We start from the raw sequence: 22,842 nt of genomic DNA, 5'->3' as shown, positions 1-22,842 counted from the left end.
CCATCCTCCCACTTTCACCCACTTCAAAGGTATCTGAGCTGCCCTGCCCATTCCAGAGCCTTCAGGAGCTTTGCAGTGAAATCAGATTCTCAGATACTCACTTCTTTTGACAAGGTGGCTTTCTCAGATGCGTCTAGGTCAGTCATCATTCGTTCATCTGTTTTCTTGAGAGGTTTGTTCCTAAATTTTGTTGCTATTCCATCATCTCGTGTATTTGTACATTTTTTGAAAAGTAAAATCCCGCTCTCATTTCAATGGGATTTCAGAAAGGAGTTATGGCAAATGGCCACATCTACTGCACAGAAGGCTGGGAAATGAAGAATATACTGGGACTTTAAAAGTCCAGCTAAAACTGGGGGCTGTTATCACAGATGAACACTGGACAGTGAAAGAAAGCCACCCATCTCTACCACACAAATTTGAGACAGAAAGTGAGGTCACATTTCCAGCAGAGCAGGAGATGTGTGTGTGCATCCAGGACGGGGTGGGGGTGGGGGGATCAGGGTGTGAAGAATGAAGAAGATATATGAAACAACAGATAGAGAGAACATGCTAGTGTCGCTGAAATAGGAGTAAATGTCTTTATTTAGTTCCTTCCCTCCTGGGTTCATTCCAAAGCTTCACACCTCCCCCTCCTGCTGTCAGAACACATCACATGTAACAGAGGCCCAGAAACAATGGTTCTGCCCACACTTCTCCACCTCCTCCCCGCTGCAGAGCACTGTAGGGACAATTCACCTTGTTTGAAAGCCATGGGTTTCACACACTTTACAGGCACATCCTCTTCAAACTGGAAACCCCACCAAGTAAAACAGGCTTGGCTGGAAGCTTCTATCTGTGCCACATTCTGGGTGCCTCTCTAGAACACTAAGATCCCTCCAAGCAGTTCAAAAAAGTTTACCTCTCCATATCTTTCCAGACAGCCAGTCACTTGGCTGAAACGTGTTTTCAAAGATTTCACAAGTCCAATTTCTACCCATTGAGATAAGCAGTCCAAAAAATTAAGGCGTGGGGGGGGCATTGAATGAAAGGGTAATAAAGCATTTATTAAAGTTACAATAATATCTCAAAGAGACCCGTCACACTTCTGGAAATGCTTAACCAGGCACAAGTGTGAGAACAGTCATGGCCCCAGCTGCTGAGGGCAAACACACCTTCATTCCCGGAGCAGGAAGGACAAACAGGAGCTAGCAGGAACGTTCCCGCCAGCCTGTCAGCAGGCGCACAGGCCCACTGCAGGTCACACTCTTGTGCTCACCACCAAAAAAGGCCCAGAAGCTGTGCAAATGCTGCAGGGCAGAGCAGCAAGCCGGGACTCCCCACACTCACAAACGCCACACTCACACTGCACTGATGTACATTCGTACATTACCTGCTAGAGATCCGAAATCAAAGCAACTGAAAAAAAAAGGATGCCCATGCATTCCAGACACTGCACAATCCTATGTTAAGGCCACAGAAGTCAGCCCTTCTCCCTGCCTCAGCTCTGCATCTGTCTGCCTAGAATGTATAGTATGTGTTCTTTACACCACCACACTCCAAAATCTGCATGTCCTTCCCATGGAATTCTCTCAGGACATAGTCCCACTAACCACTCATGAGTGACAACAGTTATTTTATTCCACACTAAGGGGTCAGGTTCTGAGGGGCTGGCCGGGGTGGGGAGCTAACAGGTAAGCCAGGGATAAAGAGGTCACATGGCCAAATGAGGCACTTCCAAGTTGGGGCGGAATCCAGAGTACTCAGGACTATTCACCAAGTGCCTGGCGGGAGACTGAAGGGGCAGAAGCCTCAGTTCCAGAAGACCCACTGCAAGTGCCATCCCCAACCTGCCAGGGAGCCATGGGCGCTCAGAGGCCCGCTGCCCCCCAAAGCCTAAGGTGAGGGCAGCCCTCACTGAGGCGGCCACATAACACTTCTGGGGTGTGCTTCTCCTGGATTCTGGAATAGCTAGAGGCCCGTCACCCCAGGGAACTGTGGGGAGGCTCTGTTGCCGCCAGAAGGTAAGCTCACACCTGCCGACACCACACACAGTGCACTCTGCAGCTAGACTGGGGTTCCCTGACCCTGCGACTCCAGTGACAGACGACCTTAAGAACTTCTGGGGCTTGACAGAGAACAGCCAACATTTTATCTTCCAACCAAGAGCATTTTAAAAAATAAAAATATTGCCCTCGATTAGCACCTTCGTTACATAAAAGTAATTTTATCACCCAAATTAAGGACATTATCTCAGAATAAAATATAAATCTTCAGGTTGAATAAACTTGACTGTCAGTTACTTAATACATGTCCTTATCCTTATGAACCTAAAAGGAGCCCTCTGTGCCAGGGGCCAATGCTGTCGGCTCCCATGACCGTCACTGCCCCGTGAGGTCCCTAAGGTCACAGGCTCTTCCAGCACCATCACCACCTCCAATGCACCCCCACTGGGAGGAAGGACCAGAGTCACACCAGCAGTTTACAACCACAGGGACCGCTGGGAACAGAGCGCCTTCGCACAGGTCCCACAGGCACGCGCAGCCAGAGGGCTGTGGAAAAGCATGGGAAAGCCCTTCTCTCTAAGACTGAGTTTCCTCGACTCTGGCCTCACTTGCTGCATGTTCTTCCCCTTCTACTTCTGCATGAACGCTTGATTTAAAAAATTGACTCGGGGAAAAAGAAAAAAAGAAGAAAGGATGGCCCTTAAGCCTGAAAACAGAAACCGAGTCAACAACAAAAAACTGCTAATTATCCTCTTTTTAAACTCACCTAACAAGTACATGCCGGCAGCAACTTACCAAATATCAAAACAGAACATCAAAAACCCAGCATCACTGCCTTAAACCCTTTTCGGGAACATGACAGGACATAAATAAATAAATATGTAAATAACATAATACGAAAAGGCTTGGATGGGTCTGGGAAACAGACTCAATACCGGCACCCAGGATGCCAAAGTGTAATTCTCAGAGGCCATCGACACTGCCCCTGATCCCAGTCCCTGCCATATGTCCACAGCTGGCCAGGCCCACCACAGGACGCTGTTCAATGCCCAGGAGGTCTCCCCCGAGTGGGAACAGTCAGGACACTCCTGGCCCAGGCTTGGGGGACACTCCAGCTCACTCCCAGGGGTCCGTCGTGCCCTCCCCAGGGAGAGCTCTGGGGCCTGGTGGGCAGAGGCCTCCTCAAGTACCACCATGTTTCCCTGCTACAAGGGACTTTCGGGCCCCATGCCTCAGAAACACAATTTCCTAAAGTGTTCTGACAGAGTTACACTTTCCTCTTTAGTATCTGATCCTGGGCAAGGAAAAGAAAGGGGGCTTTAGTAAAGTGTCACTCAAACAAGTAGGAATGGCCTTAATCAGCTATCTATACTGTTTTCAGATTCATGTTTGGCAGCTATGAAGTTTCAAACTACAGGCTGAACCTCACGGTTCTCAGGATTCTGAAAGCATCGGCCAAGTCTGGCTGTCCAATGACCAGACCTGAACTCTGCACAGAAAGGGTGGAGGCCCCGGGCCCACGCAAACTGTCCCAGAGCACAGCACATTCAAGGGGCCAAGCAGGAGCGCCCCTACTCCCTGGCACCCTCTCCTGCCTCATACTACCTCCTGGCCAGGTCGTGGGGAGACCCAACTACGAGAATCAACTCAGTCCGTTCCTTTCAGAAAGACCCCAGGAAAATGGTTCAATCCCCAGAACAAAGCCTGGCAACTGCTTCATCCGGCAGCAGACCCCATACCACCCTGCGCCCGGCCCTCACCTCCCGCAGCCCAAAGGCCATGCCCACAAGTGTGCGACTTCTACAGTGGCACCATTCCCAGGCGTGTCTTTCCAGAAGGTCCAGGGACAGAGGCACCCTCCCACCTGGGGCAGGAGTGGGGAGGCCCCATCCTAACACACCTCTGCAGAAAGCACCCAGTGGGGCAGACTCAGGTGTGCCACGCATCTGTAACACGGCCCATCTGGAGAGAACCTGAGCCAAAGGGGCCGAAGCAGGGAGGCCCAGAGTTGGAAGAGCTGAAAGGGAAGGTCAACTTACCACCCACTCTAAAACTCCTCTCTCAGCCCTACTGAAAAGGTGACCAACCACTGCTTCCCCACCTCCAGGGATAGGAAGCCCCGCAAGTGGCCCAGTCCACCCCTGGGCAGCTCCAGCTTCCCTATATCCAGTGAGCCCTACCTCCCCGCAGCTCCTGCCACAGCCTAAGCGTGGTCTCAGCCCCACCCAGACTGCCACAAAAAACACCCCGAGTCCCTTCTCAGCTGATGCCCTGGCAGCACTTGGCTCTGACCCCAAGAACCCTCATCAGCACCCACAACCCACAGCTTACGGCCTCACTTTGACCGGCCCCCGCTCTGCACAAGCCCCGGCAGCCAGGGGCCCAGTCCTTCAGCAGCAGCACACAAGCCCAACCTCAGGCTCAGCCAGCCATGCCGCACTTCCGGTATGGCCACAGCTTGTGACAGGGTCACTGTAGCCCCACAGCACCTCCGGTGATGGTGTCCACCCTCTGAATCATTCAGGGCCTCTTCTCCCCTCAGACCTCATGCACGCGCCTGCAGGTCATAGCCTGGCCTTCCAGCCAAGCTATCCAAGACACACAAGGTAGGGTTTAGAATCTTATCCTCAAGCTGCATTAGACAATGACAGACACCGCTTGTCTCCGTGGCTAAAACCTACAAGGCTGTTAGTAATTAAGTAAACCTGTATCCTTAATTCAATCATTACAAATTAGATAGCTCTTATGACAGAAAACCTAGGCACAGATTTGAAATCTGCCTATTCCTAAATACTTCTGAAGGTTAGAATCACCACGATTCCACCCAACGGTCACCAGGGATGGCCTCCCAGGAAACAGCATCACCTGGGGAGCTCTGAAGAGGCAGCCAATGGTCCACCTCTGCGGACACAGCCACATACTGAGCCGCACAGCCTGGGTGTGGGTGAGCCCTGCCCACAGCCACAGACTCGGGGATGAGAACTCAGCTCGTCTCACCCCCAGCACCCCTAGCAGGCCGGGGGAAGAATTCTGACCTGGCTGCTGCCCCCATGCTCAGGTTCTAGGAGCAACTACCAAGACATGAGGTCCAGTAAGGCAAAGAGCAATCAACCGCGCGCTAGATGTCTTGTCCACTGGACACCAAGCAACAGAAAGCCTGGAGCCATCCCGAGGACACGCGAGTCCCCCGTCGAGGAGCGTGCAAGGACCAGAAGGCAGCGCCGCAGGTGTCTCCTTCGGTTAGAACTGGCAGTGAATGCTGTGGGAGCGTCCTTGGTCCTAATGCAGGCAGTCATCTGACTGGCTAGTTCCTTGGTGCGGGCCTCCTAAAATCAATTCGTGTCTGGAAGCTCTTCCAAGGGAAAGGGCAAAGAGTTCACGAGACCTGCTGGCGTGATGCGAGGCACAGGTAGGTACAAGAACAGGTGCAGCGCTGCGGGAGGTCCTCCACTTAGACTCTGGCCAGATGCAGGCACCGACTGAGCTACCACAGCTGGTCCATGCAGCCAAGAAGCCATCCTGGGAGGAAGGCAGTTAAGAGACGACACTGCCACGAGAGAACATGGGAGTGGTAGGGAAGAGCTGAGTGTAGGCAAATACCACAGGTCACCCCCAGGAGCAGGGATACAGACTAGCAAGTTCGTGAACTGCATTTCTATACTCTACCTTTTTTTTTCTTTTTTTCTTTTCTTTTTTTTTTTTTTACCAAAACTCTCTTTTCATTTAGGTATTAGAAGGCTTTAATCAAACAATGAACTTGAGAAGTAAAAATATAAACAGAAGCACAGTTCTGGAAAGTGCTAGGTGTCCTCCCCGCTGGAGCCATGAGCAGGCCAACTCAGCCCGTACGTACACACACCACAAGGCCCACTTTGTGAATATGCTACCATGAGAAACCAAAACAGAGATACTGAGGAAGGACAAAATGAAGTTTTGTATGGACTTTTCAGCTGACAATGACCCCAGGACTGTCCAATGCCCTGAGCACCTGAGATGGAATTACAATCCACGAGAAAAAGGCCACTTCTGCTTCACCAACAGCCAAATGGGATTCCGTCAGCAGCACAGACAGGATGTGGTTCACAGGGGCAAGAATCGGTGTCAACTTTCACTGCAGATCACCTTCCTCCTCACTGCAAGCAACCGCCACGCTTGAATTCTACTCATAAAGCAGAAACTTTTTTATGGGGTCTGGCAGAGGCAGCGAGGGAATCAGATGGAGACGGTATTTGCCAAGAGCTCTTCTCACAGCCACACGGCACAGACTCAGCAAGGTCCTGGGGACACCTGAAATGCCATGGGAAGAAAAGGAGACAGAGGGAGGTTAACCAAAGGCTCGCTGAGATGGACAGACAGAACCACACTGAATGCCCATGGCCAACTTCCCAATTTCACAGTGGAGAGAGCGGTGCCTGGGGAGGAAGGTCTTGTCGCCTGCTCCTCCCGTCTGCGGAAGGAATACAATCTTCACATGAGGCACCTGCTCACCAGGACGGCGCCACCTTGACCGGGTTTAAGTTCCTAGACAGAAACAAGAGCTGACCACTGAAAGCCCTGGCAGGTGTGAATGACGGACCCTCACCTCCTCTCAGCCTCTGCTCTTGTCAGTCCCGGAAACTCCAGGGGGATCCAGAAGAAACATGCCGAGCAGTCGATGAGGAGAGCAGGCTGACAATTCTGCTCTGGGTCAGAACAGCCCGGCCGGGCCTTTGCCTTGTGAAGCAGGCACGACACCGGCAGCTTCTCTCAGCAGGACTCCAAGTGACCATTAACCAGCCCCTTTGGGGGAGGCTCAACGTGAACGTGTCTTAATGACTGGCTTAGGAAGCTCCAACAACAAAAACACAATAAACTCAAGTTCTGTGAGAGGAAAGGGTTAGGGAAAGGTTTTCAACTAAGATGCCCTCGAGACCCAGACAAGGAGGAGGACGGGTGCAGGCAGGTCACAGACGGCCCACAGCAGCCAGCAGGAGGCACACAAGGTCCACCTCTGAGCCCCAGAGAGGGCCTTGGACAAGAAGACCCAGTCCAGATCAACTGCAAACAACCTGACCATCGATTGATTGATTCATTAGCAAAATCTTCCTTCATAAATAAGTAAGCTATGGAGTTTATTCTAACAAAAATCAGAGGTATCACACAATAAACGTAATGGTAATTTGAGTGGAACTGAAGAAAGGGAATGAGGACCCCTAGAGGAAGGGCTTACCACCTGTTGTCAGGCAACCATTTAAAAACCATGCGAAAGTGAAGGGCTTTGGGGTCAAAAAGCAGAGCAGAGAGGTAAAGAGACTATAATTCCAGGAACTTCCAATGTGTACTTTTATGTATTTCTTTGTATTGATTCTTGGTGTCTAGGAATTTGAAAAGACCACTCTATAAGTATTTTGGAAACGGCCTAGCCCTAACTGCACATTCTAAGTGCTTCGTTGGAAGAGGTTTTTTTTAATCACTACAGTTCGATTCATTCAACTGACCCACACAAGTCAGAAGGGAACTCAGGCCACTTACTTCTGGCCTCTTTAAAGACCTGCAACGCCTCGGGGTCCACCTTCCTTCTGCCTCTTGACTCTGAGCCCAAGGATTCCCACTTCACCAGGTTCAGGTTGGCTCCAAACTCAACAAGCAGGCTCACGAAGGCTGCCTCACAGCCATGACGCAGGACAGCATCCATGACACACCCGGGGGAGCCCCGGTAGAAGCCCTGCGTGTTGACAGGACCATTGCAGTTGAAGTCAGGGTTCGCCCCCGCCTGGAGAAGCAGCTTGAAGCACTGGAGGTTGTGGTAGGCCGCGCTGATATACAAGGGGCAGACCACCAGGGAGGTGAGGCGCCGGGAGAAGGGGGGCCGGATGTCAGGAGTCAGGTGGTGGTTGACGTCGACGTCAGCCCCATACCTACAGGGGAGACACAGGGACAGTGAGATCTTGCGGTGGAACGACCAAAGCCACCAGACCCCCATAGCACTGGAGACAGGCCTGACCTCTGTGAGCACCAGGACGCCACTGAGGAGACACCACAGATCACAGCGGCCTCCTGACTTGCAGAGCTGAGACCATTCCAAACAACTCGGAACCCTCTCACACAAACACTCATCAGGGAACTCTTCAGAGCCTCTGAAGAGCGGACAATCTTATGGCTAGTCAAACTACTTCAAAACAAAGGATAAAAAAGGAAAATTTCCAAATTCATCTTATGAAATTAGCAGAACAATCCCTAAATCTGACAAAAGCCACACCATTAAAAAAAACAAAAACAAAAACACCTACCAACTAATTTCGCTTACGAGTATCAACCTACCCACCCTCATTAACATGTTGGCATAGCAAATCCAAAGTATGAACCACAGCGTCATGCAGGTTATTCCAAGAATGCAAGGGTGGTTCCAATATTAGAAATTCTAAGAACCCTGTCCATCATATTCACAGAACTAAGGGGAAAATCATGATTACCCCTATAGATGGAAAAAAACGCGGCATGGGACAAAACCCAACACTAACGCAGGTTTGTAAGTACTCAATAAAATAAGAAGTGATAGACATTTCCTTCACAAGATAAAACCCAGATGTTGGTGTCTCACCTAATAGGGCAAGGGGTGGCTCTCCTATGGAGGTTGGGGCGAGCCATCTACACCCACTCTCCAGCCCATTCTTATTCAGGCATTTTAAAGATTTATTTATTTACTTGAGAGAGAGAAAGTGCACAGCTTGATCTCAAGACCAGGAGGATCATGACCTGAGCCGAAATCAAGAGTCAGACAACCAACCAACCGAGCCACTCAGGCACCCCTAAAGTTTAAATAAGGGTATTAGTGCAATCTGACAAGAGAAAGCAATTAGCTGATGAAGATCATAAAGAAAGAAAAAAAAGCTTTCCCTATTTGCAGAGAATATGACTATGTCTGGAAAGCCCTGAGTAATTAATGAAAATACAATAAGCAATGAATTTATTAAATACTTTAGTAAAGTTACAAAACCAACAGCCTTCATACATACAAAAATAAGTTCAAATACAAAACGGAAAACACCTTACTTATGAAAGCAAAATAAATTTTAGAATGAGAGATCTAAGCATAAACTTAACAGTACATATCCAAAATCTGCATAAGGGAAGTTAAAAAATACTCAAACAAGTGGAACTCGGAAATGGGGAGCCCCACCACTGCCTTGGAGAGGAGGGCTCAACACTAGTAAGAGCTCAATTTTCCTGAAGTCTATTGTATAAGTGAAAATCCCATTCTTGGAGCTAAATAACTTGATTATAAATATAAGCAAAAGTAACATCTCTGCAATTCCAGAAGCTGACGATAAAGTTCATTTGGAAGATCGAAGAAGAAAAGATGTAAAAGCAAAGCTTTTTAACATGAAAATTAAACAAAGAAAAACCTGTGCATGGCAAACAGCAGCATAAGCAAAGTAAAGCAGTAAGTGGAAAAGTTCGGGGGGGATGTTACAAGGGATTAATAGCCTTATCACAGAGAGAGCCAACAAAAGGGAATGATGAGGGTGGGGGCGGGCCGGGATGGCACAGTCAGTTAAGCATCTGACTCCTGGTTTCAGCTCCAGTTATGACCTCAGGGTTGTGATCCAAGGGTCATGATCCTGTGATCGAGCCCCAAGCCGGGCACTATGCTATGCACCCAGTCTGCCTGAGACTCTCCTCTCCCTCTGTGCCTCCCCTCTGCTTGCTCATGCTCTCTCTCTTTCTCTCTCATATAAGTAAGTAAATATTTTTAAAAAAAAAAAGGAAAAGCTCAACTGCTCTACAGGAAAATGAGCTAGAGACGCTGACAGCAGCAAGCATCTCTCAGTCATCTGAAAAGATACTCAGCTTCATCATAACACAAACGCAAATTAAAACCACCTTTACACCTGAAACTAATGTAATATTTTACTTTTTTAATTTAAAAAAAAAAAACCACCACCCTGAGATACTACTTCTCACCTATCACACTGGGGAAAATCAAAATTTTATTAACCAAGCTTTAAAGAAACAAGAAGTCTCATTCAGTTCTGGGGGCGATGCAAAATGGAACAATCCCACTAGCACTGGAACAATCCCATTAGCACCCACTAAATTTGGCAAGAACTGGAAAAACTACATATCCATTTACCCTCTGACCCACCAATCACACCCTTGGAATCTCTTCCCAAGTTGCATCTGCAAAATTCCAGAAAGATGCACGCACGTAGCAATTCATTAAAATGTTATATGTAAGAGTTGAAGGCAAGAAACAACCCACAGGTCCCTCAAGAGGAGACTGGGTGAACAAACCGTGGCCCATCCACATAAAGCAGCACTGAACTCCCGTGAAAAGGTGTAAGGAGTGTCACCACTGCTCCAGAATGACCTCAGAACACACTCAGGCAGAACAGTCAAAGTGTGTACTATGCTACTGTTTATCGGAGAGAAAGTGGTTACAATACATTCGTGTATCTGATAACACACCTAGACATATGCATGTTATGCTTATTTTTTCAACAATGGAGGGATCAACTATGAAAGCTTAAAAATGGTCATCTATAGGGAAGCTGAAGGAGACTGACACAGAAGCTAGACCTCTTTTAATATATGTTGTTTTACAGACTTGACTTTGGAACCACATAAATAAGTCATAAAACAAATTAAATAAAAGGCAATCCCCAAAAACTAAAAGCAAAAAGAAAACCACTTTAGCCCCAACTGTGTATCCAGATGGTGCCATGCAGTCCTGACTGCTGGGGGCCTCCTCTTTCTGGGTGTATTAAACTGCCAGACCCAGCAGCAGAGTCCCCTGGAAAGCCCTGAGACAGGAGCACAGCTCACTGGCCTCATGCTCACAGCTGTCCCTGCAATGATCCCTGCCCAGACGTGAGGAAATCATCTCTTAGGGGCAGGTGTGGGAGCAGCCTGACCTGCCAGCCTCATTCTTCAGCAGAGCCAATCTCTAAATGACTCTAAAAAGGCAGGGGCTTTGGGTCCCCACAAGGGACCTGCCCTTGTCCCTGCCCTCAAGGGAGTCTAAATATATGACTTACTATCGGGAGTTTGGAGTTCTCCAGCCCAAGTGCAAATTACCAACCTCGGTCCCTTTCATCTAAGCAGAGGCCATGGACTCAAGCACGGAGGGCGGCCTGGCTCAGGGGATCAGAGTCCTTGCAAAGTAGAGAGTGTGCTTGTTAAAAATGCTGCCTGGCATGGGGCATGAGAGCCCACGTCAGGTGAGGAGTCATGTGTGAGAGGCGGCAGCAACATCAGACTGGTTACAGATCAGGATTGGCAAAATAAATAAATGTGTTAAGGAGAAGGGGAACCAGGTCTCTGCTAGAAAAGCAAATAATAAAGTCAGAAACGGAGAAGTAGGATATACCAGATTAGATTAGAAGTATCAGGGTGAACTCAACTGTCAATGTACATAGATACAGAAATACAGACAGAAACGTACATGTAACCTTAGCTCTGTCCAATTGGAGGGACTGAAAACAGTAACAGCCCATAACCAAAAAACACTATCGGTACCCAGATCTTGGCCTCTAAGCACCACTCTCCACTAAAAAGAAACCAGGATGCTTTGAAGAAATGACTCATTCCAGGGCTAAGACAGGCACAGTACGAGATGAGCCTAGACTATGTTGTTACAAGAGAAAGTAAGAAACTGGTCAAAGGCTGCAGGGGACATGTCCTAAGGACAGAGTTAGGCTCCAGTTTAAAGACTCTGTGCAGCCAAATCCGAGACAATCTGAGCATCAAAATAAGTAATACTACTATGAGATTATAACTCCCTGGAAAATAAAACTGTAAGTCTAACACAAATAAATTAAAAATCTGGTGAGAAATACGATATATATGTGTTGCATGGTCCCTTGCCACAAAATACGAATTAAATAATTACAGAGGGGAAAAAGGGTAGCTTTACAGTGGAGAAACCCAACAGACACCACCTTAATCAAAAGATCACACTGACATCAGCAGTGACGGGCCCAAGGACAACCGTGTGCAACCGGAGAGGACATAAAGAGCGCAGCCTTGCTCCTGGGAGAGCCCCGCCAGGCATGCCTTACGGGCTCCCCTCTGAGTCACCACTAGACAGACGGCACCTTCCTCCCTGAGCTTCCATCATGCCAGACAGCCCTCCAATGCCACCCAGGTTTCATCGGCTCGTGTTTCATGGAATTAGGAAATGCCAGCATGGAGAAGCAGAGAAGCCGGGCAGGCAGGCAGGCGCCTACGGCACAGGAAACAGCCCCATCTTCCAGGCCATGCTTTAAATGGCCAGCCAGCAGTCCTATTCTCTGGCCTGTTTCTTCAACACATTTGGAGTGTACGAAGGAACTTCTTGAAACCCACACGCCTGCTTGCAGGCAGCGCAGGCCTAAGGAGGAGAAGGGAGGGGCACACAGACCAATGTGTTCCCAGGACAGTCCTTTCCCCACTGAAGCCGCCGTCAGACACCACAAATGTAAACCTCACCCAGCCTCCTAGACACTCCAGCAGGGACAGGAAAAATGCTCCACACCACACACCAAACCAAGCAGAACTGCCATTTCACTTTACACACTCAACCAACAAAGAAAAAGAGAACTAAATTTTAAGCAGTGTTTTTTTTTTCCTTCTCTTGTTAGGGATAGGTCTTCCAAAATGTTTGTAATTTTGGGCAATATGACAATCTGGTATTAGCTGGGCTATGGGAAAGACAGCCCTTCATCCACTCATAAAAATACACTGGATAGGATCCAGTTAATTTTAATCCTGACTATTTTCCAAAATTCCCCTCCTGTTTTTAATATCTTTGGCAAGGAACCACTGGGACAACTCAGTGAATCAATATAAATTTTGCACATACAGAAACATCACTCCTTTACCTTTTTTAAAAAAACACCAGCAACATTTATCAAGGGAATTTACAAGTAACAAAATGGAATTCACTTGCAGAGAAACAGCAAATCACGGCATGACAGCAGAGAACCCTGCGTGTAAGAACAATGACCTAGAAGGCAGCTGCTGACATCAGATTTAGATTGTAGTATTTGCTCAGTAACTCAACCATATCTCTCTCATTTTCCAACAGTCACTAAGTCAGTTACCTGGTAATTTAAAAAAGAGAAACCTTTCTGACATGTGTTCTCGCTACCTCATTATAATAGTAACGTCCTAGCTCCATAAGGGAATGCAATGTCTTCATAACGGTAACACTTTCTCAAATAGGGCATCCGTACACGCACTTCTCAAAGTCAAGCCTGCAGTTAATCCAAAGCAGTTGTGCATCATGAACTGACTGAAAGGCCTTAAAGGGATTTCTGGAACCAAGATGAAATTTCATTGATTGATCCTATTCAAAAATATTTCCAAATTAATGACTTACATTCTCTAAGATGCAAAGATACGGGACTAAGGTGGCTTAGATGATCAGGCTAAAAAAAAATTTTTTTTTTTCTAAAGATTTTTTTATTTATTTGTCAGAGAGAAGAGGGAGAGAGAGCGAGCACAGGCAGACAGAATGGCAGGGAGAGGCAGAGGGAGAAGCAGGCTCCCTGCCAAGCAAGGAGCCCAATGTGGGACTCGATCCCAGGACGCTGGGATCATGACCTGAGCCGAAGGCAGCTGCTTAACCAACTGAGCCACCCAGGCGTCCCAGGCTAAAAATTTTTAAAGAGAAGGGAAATATCATAATACCCTCATTTGTCTTGCCTAAAGCCAATCCCACAGTCATTTGAAAAATAAAAATAAAAAACCTTTTAATGTAAAGTATATCCTCAGTACCTAATTCAAAAACCACACACAGCCCTAGGCAAGGGGACACCAGGTCTCTTGCTCCTCAGAACCACGCCCACTGCAGCCTGTAACAACAGGACCCTCACCCAATCCTTTCCACACTGAAAATTGTCTACCTAAACTGTACTCTGTCCAACCACAAGAAATGCCTCCAGAGCAAAGCATGGGAAAAAAGCATCTTAGGTAGAAAGAAGTCATTGGAGACACGGAAAATTAAAATGTAATCTGGTTCAAATTCTTTAAAAATGTAATGACTGGTACAACTAAAATAAGACCATAAACCATCTAAAATAACAGAAAACAAAGCAAACAAATACAGATCATGGAACAAAGATACAAAATAAAGAACAGCTAAGAAACCGAGAGAGAGAGAGACCTAACATCAGCTGTGGCAATTAGGTTAACTGTACTTAAAAAACAAAGAATCCTATACGGTCAAATAAGAAAGATGAGCACCCAAAGAACTACTTAAGCCCACGAAGATTAAAAACTGAATGTGACAGAACATGTAAACGAGCCTTCAGTGAGACCTACAGTTCCCTTTTGGTTTGATAGTGAACATAACCAAAGGAAACAACTTTTAACATCAAAACATAGGAAGCAAAAAACACTAGAAATAAAAGGAGGAAATGACAAATCACAACAGCAATTAGAGACTAACAGACTTCTCTGAACTTGGGGCAGAGCTGATGGGAAAAAAATGGGAAAAAAGAGGGACCATGAGTAAGGCGACTGAGGCTACCACACTGCCTGCTGCAAATAAATACCCGTGGTCACATGCTTTGTCACAAGCATCCACAACATCGTGTGACAGTAAAAAAAAAAAAAAAAAAAAAAAAAAAAAAAAATTAAAAACTCAAAAGAAGCCCCAAAATGCAAATTATTTGTTCCACATTACCTGAGCACGACAAGATAAAAGTAGTTCATAAAAATGTGCATTAAGTTTTTCTCCTCCATAACAACAAGAACAAAAAGGAAATCAACTTCAATAATACCTAACTTAATTATGGGGGAAAAGTTTAGCAAGTAAGAACAGAGCTACAGGTGAAAAAAATAATAACCTTGAAAGTGGACACTCTGAGAAGAGTAATGAATAATCCATCCATCATTCAACTGAAAAAGGAGAAAAATAAAGTAAAATTAAGGAAAATGGGAAAAAATAAACTAGAAATTAGTAAGCAGAAAAAGAAGAGAACTGACAGCGAAGAAGTAGCTCTTTAAAAGGACTAACAGACGGGGCGCCTGGGTGGTTCAGTGGGTTAAAGCCTCTGCCTTCGGCTCAGGTCATGATCTCAGAGTCCTGGGATCGAGCCCCACATAGGGCTCTCTGCTCTGCAGGGAGCCTGCTTCCCCCTGCCTCTCTGCCTACTTGTGATCTCTGTCAAATTAATTAATTAATTAGTTAATTGATTGATTTTTAAAAAGACTAATAGACAATTCTTCCAACACATCTAACTTTCCAGAGAGAGGGGGGTAAATATAGACAACAGGGAAAGAGCTGGCCGCCATGGGAGGTAGTGGCCACGGGGCCACGTCCTCCATAAGGGCCCGAGCCAGGCCACAGCACTGACCTGATGAGGGCCTGCAGAAGGTCGGCCCGGCCCACACGCGAGGCATGGTACACGGGGGTGCTGCGGTGGTGCCGGCTGCCGTTGGGGTCAGCGCCAGCTTCCAGGAGGATCTGAGCACTCTCCAGGTGTCCGTTCACCACAGCCACGTACAGGGCAGTCTGTCCTTTCACGTCCACGAGATCCACCTCGGCCCCTTTCCGGATCAGGAAGTCCACACAGTTGCCGTGGCCTGCGGTGGCTGCGATTCTCAGTGGCGTGCAGGGGAGCCAGCCACAGCACCAGACAGACTTCTCGTTGATGCGGCTGAGAAAGAGCACAGGGGAGCCAGGCTGTGGGGGCAGCTGGGAACCCCACACACAGCTCTGCTTCCTTGCAGACTGGTCCATGCCGGGAACAGAGCGCAGGAGGGCAACCTCTTCAGACAGACACCGCAGTGCTTCAAGAATGCCTCCGCATGTGCTGTTTTATGAAACGCTGGCTCCATGCATGGGGTAGAGCAGAACTGCAGAGCCCATTCCACAGCGGAGGGCTCTGAGGCACAGGCAGACTGACAGTCCCAGAGCTAAGACCTCAGACCTCCCAACTCCAGCTCCACAAAGGATGGAAGGGTCTGCCCAGGGAGGCAGCGCAGGATGAAAAGCAGATAGTTGCTGGCAATCTGCCAGGGTCCCGAGGCCCCTTCTCACCAACCACTCACTGTGGTGGCCTAAGGTTGGCCTTGGCACCCTCACTGGGACCGGGTGACCCCTGCGATCCCCCTACCTATGGCATAGCACAAATGCCAGCCTGTGGGAACTGCTAAGGTCATGCAGCACTCCATTCCCAGCAAATATCAGCTGAAGAGAATGGGCTACGTTCAGCCCTCATCAAAAGTGACCATCAGACTGGGACTCCCTGTCAAGAAATGCCACGGCCATGCAGCCCACTGACCCACCATGTCACCAACGGAGACACAGTTCACTTCAAGCTCCCAGGGAAGCTGTGAACAAGCCTGGCCATCCAGCTCACAGCAGAGTGACACAAAATGACACACAGTGGGTCAGGGGCTCCTCCTTCAGCTGAGACCGGCTCCCACTAGCCCAGAAGACCAAAGTACTCATGGTCGCAGTACAGAGCAACAAAAATCCATCAGCAAGAAACAGATTTACTAAAGCCAAATGTAAGGAGAAAGGAAAAAAAAGTACTTGGAAAAGCAATATGAAAATACCTAGTTGAACTCTATTTTATTCTATTGTTTTTATTGTACTGTTGCATCTGCAAACTTAAGGCTTCCTTTGGGCTTGAGTCATCTGCATTAACTATTCATGCGGAATCCATCTGCCATCTTTGTATGACGATTCCTTTCTGGATATTTAGAGCTTTTTAAAAAAAAAAATACTGATATCTATTCTAATGAAATAATGCTAGGGCATCAGAAGTTAAAAAAAGAAAAAAGAAAGAAAGAAACCTATTCTTGAATTGTTAGGAATACCTCCCTTGAGAGCTATTCACAAAAAGCAGCATTAATTTCAATATTGACACGCAGACATTTCTTCCATCAATTCACTACCAACTTAACCCCGAAGGGAAAAGAAACACAAAGCAGGAAGGAGTTTTGGGTGGCAGGTCAGCTGCTAATCTAGCTAGGGCTCCAATCTCCAACCCACAAAGCAATCAGAGAACACCCAGAGGAAAGGCAGACTCTGTGCTCTGCCAGGGGTCCCTGGCGGGGAAAAAAGGAGTACCAACACCCTCTGCTGTGAAGGTAGAGCCCAAGCCAGTGTGGAGGAGCAGGGAGGAACAGGTGGGCTCTGGCAGGCAGCAGGCCAGGCACTACAGACACGGGGAAGAAGAAGGTGAGCATACTGCATATCCCTGGGTGACGAGACAGCTGGTCTGAGGCTGAACACCAGGCCTGGGGAGGGCAGACACCTGGGGACCAGAGACACCAGAGGAGGGTACATCAGGAAGTCTGCACCCACAGTGGGATAAGCACATGAAAACAACAAAGTTAGGGGAACTCACGTATACAGCTTAGGGTAAAGAGGAGGCAGGACCACTCCTGAAGAGAGTAATAGTGCTGCCATCAGGACTAATAGCAAGAAAGCTGATATCAGAGAGGGCCAGAAGTTTCCAGAAAATACCAAGATCAATGACCGAGCTGGACTCGAATTCAGGTATCCCTATCCTCACCACTGGCTATCTCCTAGTAGTCTGACCATTCTCCCTCCGACTCCTCCTCCAACCGTCTTCATCTGCTCACCAGGGAGACACAGTGCCCTCACGGATCACACCCCTCAGCTTCCAGCAGCAGCGGGCCCACGCCAGGACAGCGATGCTCACCTCCGGTAGCTCTCCTCCTGCAGCAGGCTCCTGAGGGTCTGGAGGTCCCCCACATAGGCTGCATCATGGAGTCTCGTGTCCTCACAGTGCTCCAGCGGATGGTCACAAAACTGCTCCCTCAGCCACTCCTTCAAATTAGGACCTGCACTGAAGAGAGGGGCTCCTGTCAGCTAAGGGAAACCATGCTGACACCAAATGGGGCAGGGGTGGGGGGGTGCCCTCTACCTTGAGCCCTTTATCTTCAGACTGCAGGTCTAACTAAGCTCAAACGTTCCAGAATAAACCATTCCCATCCTCCAGAAATGCCCAGAGCTGAGAAAAATATAGAATGTCTCCCTTAGTGATCAAGCACATTCCTGACACCAAACCTGACAAGGCCGATGATTTTTAAAACGTTGGTGGGACAGGAGGCAAGGAGTCAATCCTACTGAAGAATACAGAAGATCCTACATAAAACAGCAAGGTGCAACTTAAAATACATACCAAAAACCCACCACAATATTACTCTGTTTATCTCAAGGATGTGACAGTGTCTTGATATTGGGGGGAAACAAATAATCATCGCCTGTATTACAAGAAGACACCTGCATCTGGCAAAATTCAACAGGCACACAAATGCTGCTGCTTGTAACATGAATGACTACAGTGAGCCAACCTGGGCCATGACCCCACAGGAGTCGCCATGTGCAACTCATGAGACCGTAACCTAAGATGGGTGTACTGTACTGAATGTAAGTTACACCTCAGTAAGAAGGAAAATGTTAAAATATATGCATATGAACAGAAAGCCAGCTTCACATAATGAAAACTATACAACTGGAAAACAGTAAAGATAACTAGAGTCAACCGTACCATGTGCTTGGACAGGGTGAGTCCATGCTAGAAAAATTTTAAATGATAAGAAATTAAGTGGTTTAACAAATCTCTTGGGGTTTTTATGTGAGATGTGACGAAAATATTATAAAAGTCTATCTGGAAGGGCACCTGGGTGGCTCAGTCAGTTAAGTGTCTGACTCTTGATCTCAGCTCAGGTCTTGATGTCAGGGTCCTGAGCCCAAGCCCCACTTTGGGCTCCATGCTGGGTATGGAGCTCACTTTTAAAAAAAAGTTTATGTGGAAACATGACTGAAAAAATCACGTTTTTTAGTACATATGAGAAAAAAAGACCCAACCCATTAACAGAACATATTATCTCTTATCAGAATAAAAAATTAAAGAGAATCAGTTGCCCAAAAAAGACGTTAGTATAAAGCTAAATGGGTATCAAAATCTGAGGAATAGAAAGAGTAGTTGCTATAAACTGAATGTTTGTCTCCCCTAAAATATGCTGGAATCTTAAACTCCCCAAAGTGATGGTATTAAGAGGTAGTGACTGTGGTAAGTGATTGCACAGATCATGAGAGAAGAGCCTTCGTGAATGGGATTAGCGTCCATATAAGAGAGACCCCAGAGAGCTCCACACACCCTCCACAGGGCAGGACAAAGTAAGAACACTGCCCACAGGAAGCACGCCCCGGCAGACAAAGAACATGCTGGTCCTTGGTCTTGGGACTTTCCAGCCTCCAGAGCTATGAAAAATAAGTGGTCAACAGATCTGTAAAATCAGATCCCTATTTACAAATTATCGAGTTCTTCCCCTCACACTGGAGCCCAGAAATCAAGAGTTCTGCAGACATCGTTACAGACAGGGGCTTAAGGAAAGAGTGTGACCATGGACTCCCAGTCTGTGACCAGGCACCAGTGGAAAGCACACCCCTCCACTGGGACTCCTCCCGATGAAGTTGCTTTTACATTCACATCAAATCTCTGAAATACCTACTGCAGACAAGGTCTGACCGCTGTACAAGAGGGGTGATGAGAAGGCTTCCTTGCCCTTCAGGACTCAACAGAACACTGGCAGGTGTATACACACACACACACACACACACACACACACAGGTTACTTGAGCTGATCCCACATCCACGCCTGCAGCCGATCAACAGGCAGCCTCAAGGAACCCTCAGGGCAGCCTCCACCCTGATCTTCCTTCAGTTGTTCTCCTCCACAGCAGTTATCCTGCAGTTTCACCCGCCTGAGTGAAAAGGCTCAAAGCAGGGGTGAGTGAGATTGAGGAAGTGTAGCGCCAGATAGACAGGTAAGTGGGAGCCACAGACGTTTGTTAAGTTTTTCTCTGGGCCTCCCTCTGCTGGCCTCTTTTCAACCCACTCCCTGGCCCAGCTAGGCAGTTTCCTCTACACCCAGCTCTAGATCCAAGGACACTTCAAGTTAGCGTTTCTCTGATCAGCATCTCCACTGTCAACGCGATTAGTTCACATAGGACTCAGACCTTACCTGGAATCTGTGCCCCTCCATTCCTAGGCCTGCAACACTGTAAATAACGAAACAGCACTGCTCAGACAGGAGAGGTACTGCATACTGGCCAGAGCAGCCTGTGTTCCACACGACTCCCCTCTGTACTGGGAAGCAGTCATCCATCCTCCTCTCGTTCCATCTCTCTCTCACGTTCAAATGACATCCCAGACACTAAAGTCCTGATTCAAAGTATCAACCAAATTCCAGGAGAGAGGGGGCTTTATCTGAACTGCCCTTGTTCACTGGGGTGTCCCTACCCCGGGCAAGGTCTGGTCCATAGCAGTTCCTCAAGGAAGGACTGCTGAAAGCACGGATGGAGGGATGAAAAGCTCAAGTCCCCAACTGTCAACTCCTTGGAGGGGTAGCTGTGCAAACACCCAGAGGAACGTGTGAGGTCCAGAGCACAGAAAAGCATTTGGTACACAGTGCCAATTCAGCAACGAGCACAGAGGAAATCCCACCACAGGTTAAGAAGGAACCTCCCCTGAACACAGCAAAGAACACGCTTGGCCTGCAACTTCACATCTGCTTAGTAGTTGGGTCTCGGGGTGAAAACCCTGCGTCTGATGGCTCTTCTGAGTGGTGAGCGTGAGCATTCCCAGCTGCCGGCTCTGCTGGTGGGCCAAGGGCCCCTGGACATGCTGTGTCACGGACAGCTCGCTGAGGGTGCTGTTATCGCTGTCCCTTGCCTGTGCGTTTGCGGTAGCAGCCCAGTCAAGCTGTGGGTGGCGGCGCGGAGAAAAGACACCTGCCGTCCCGAGGGACCGGCCTCGGGGGGCTTCCCAGACCCCTGCGCTCAGAGCTGGATGACGACCCGTGTCCTGTTCTTAGGGTCCTATCACATCCCCACCGGCTCACAGACCGGCAGTTAGAAAGCAAGTTCCCAGAGCGACGATGTCACCGCGAGGCCGAGGAGCGGGCACACACAGCAGCCGGGCCGCCCCGTCCGGCGTGCTGCGCTGACCCGACCCCGGCGGCAGGGCGCGGCTCCGTGGGTCTGGCCCTCCGGGGACGGGAAGGCACGGCCCCCGCCCGGGCGCAGCCACCGGGGCCCCTCGGCCAGGGCGCTGGCCCTGTCCTCTGCCGCCCCGGCCCACCCCGCGGCCCGGCGGCTGCACGCACGTTACCTGCGGGCCCCGGCCCGGCCCGCCCGTGGGGGCCGCCGCCCTCTGCCATGGGTGCCCCGGACTCCCCCAGTCCGTAGCCCTGGCCCGAGAGCGCCCCGCAGACCGGAAGCAGAGCCGCAGCGACCACTTCCGGCGCCGCGGAAAGGTGGGCCGCCTCAGGGGCGCGGCTTCCGAGGGGCGCGCCCCTCCCTCAAGGGCCTACGGGGCTTGGCGAAGGGAGCCAGCGCCTCCGCCTCCGGGGTCCAGTCGGAACGTGAGACCGGGCGAGGCGGGGCGCGCGCTGTCGGGAGGCGCGCCGTGTCGGGGGCGCGCGCCGGCAGCGCGGTGGTTTCTCTGCCGGAGTGAAGGAGTCTGGGAAAACACGCTCACCTGGGGGGCGGAGTCTAACTCTTCCGGATGAGCTCTGGCTGTCTGGATCCTTCCCCGCCCACACAAGGGAGGCGTGGCCTTGTGCCTCACGGTTGTGGGCGGGGTTGCGGGCGGGGCTGCGGGCGGGTCGCGCGGTGGTTTGGGACAGGACCGCATCCCACGCTGGGCGCATTTCGCCGTTCAGGTGATCCCCGCGCTCCTCTGTGGGCTGGAGCAGGCTCGCGAGCGCGTGGATGCGAAGGTGCCGGACGTCCAGCCCTAGTCACCGCAGCAGGTTGTGCGGGCTGGGCGCCGCTGCGGTGAGCATATAACTACGTGCTGAGAGAGGAGTGCGTTCCCTGAATCTCTTCCATGGCGGGGGGGGGGCTTGTCTATTAAATATTGCCCAGTGCCTCACACTAAGCATTTATTGAATAAATTAGGGAACAAAGGAATGCATCTTCCTGCACTCTCGCGCTTAAGCGTTGTCAAACGGTGTGTATAGAGTTTGCATTCTTGAGCGCGATTCCCTTGGCTGCAGAGCTGGCGGGCCCTGCGAGGGTGTTTGGTGAGGGAGGAGGGCTTTCTGCAATGCGTTCGCACTCGATAAGGGCAGAGAGCACCCCCGTCAGAGGCTTGGGGGTGACGCCCTCTGTCCCACAGGGCAGGGAGCCAGGGGCGTGCCCAGCCCACCGGCCCTCCACCACAGCTGCCACTGGGAACACCCGGGAGCTTCCAAAACACCCCAGCATGAAAACAAGCCAAGCGTCCGTCAGCGGTGCAGTCAGTAAACAGTGTGGTCTGGCCATCGTGGAATGATACTCAGCCTTCAAACGGAACGGACATCGGGTGGCTCAGTCCCTTAAGTGTCTGACTTCAGCTGGGGTCATGATTTCAGGATCCTGGGATGGAGCCCCTCGTTGGCCTCCCTGCTCAGTGGGGAGTTTGCTTGTGCCTCTCACTCTGCCCTCCGCCTGCTTGGGCTCTCATGCTCTCTCTCTCTCAAATAAATAAAATCTTAAAAAAAAAAAAAAAAGTAAGAATATTATGACACCTACAACATGGATGAACCTTGAGGACATCATGCTAAGTGAAATAAGCCTGTCACAAAAGGACAAATACTGGATGATGTGACTTATATGCAGCACCTGGAGGAGTCAAATTCATAGAGACAGAAAATAGCGTGGGTGCCCCAGGCTGGGGAAGGGGAGAACGGGGAGCTGTTTAAAGGACACAGAGGTTCAGTCTGAGAAGATGATAAAGTTCAGGTGATTGACCAATGTACAACAGTGTGGAGGTACGTAACTGTACACTTTTAAAAGGTTAAAATTAGAAATAATAAAAAGGTTAAAGGAGTAAAGTTTATTATGTGTCTCTTACAACAA

General features: G+C 49.2%; 1 protein-coding gene across 1 annotated transcript; it reads right to left on the bottom strand.

Annotated features, from left to right (window-relative positions):
• Positions 1–567: 567 nt before the first annotated feature.
• Positions 568–21,394, bottom strand: ASB1 (ankyrin repeat and SOCS box containing 1). The gene is made up of 5 exons (XM_044241962.1): positions 21,110–21,394; positions 17,630–17,771; positions 15,308–15,610; positions 7,497–7,882; positions 568–6,272 (listed from the first exon to the last, which is right to left on the bottom strand). The coding sequence occupies exons 1-5, from the start codon at positions 21,156–21,158 to the stop codon at positions 6,145–6,147; spliced, it is 1,008 nt and encodes a 335-aa protein (XP_044097897.1). The 5' UTR covers positions 21,159–21,394; the 3' UTR covers positions 568–6,144.
• Positions 21,395–22,842: the final 1,448 nt, after the last annotated feature.

This window comes from Neovison vison, chromosome 3, assembly GCF_020171115.1.
Source record: "Neovison vison isolate M4711 chromosome 3, ASM_NN_V1, whole genome shotgun sequence".
NCBI lineage: Eukaryota > Metazoa > Chordata > Mammalia > Carnivora > Mustelidae > Neogale > Neogale vison.
This window is presented reverse-complemented; position numbering and strand designations above follow the sequence as displayed.

What these genes read in the sequence shown, in the direction of transcription:
- ASB1 (XM_044241962.1), bottom strand. Translation starts at nt 21,158, where the DNA reads ATGGCAGAGGGCGGCGGCCCCCACGGGCGGGCCGGGCCGGGGCCCGCA. An exon ending in CAGGAGGAGAGCTACCGGAG is followed by an intron (nt 15,611 to 17,629) that starts GTGAGCATCGCT and finishes GCTCTTTCTCAG; the next exon opens with CCGCATCAACGAGAAGTCTG. An exon ending in GGTCTTTAAAGAGGCCAGAA is followed by an intron (nt 6,273 to 7,496) that starts GTAAGTGGCCTG and finishes ATGGCATTTCAG; the next exon opens with GTGTCCCCAGGACCTTGCTG.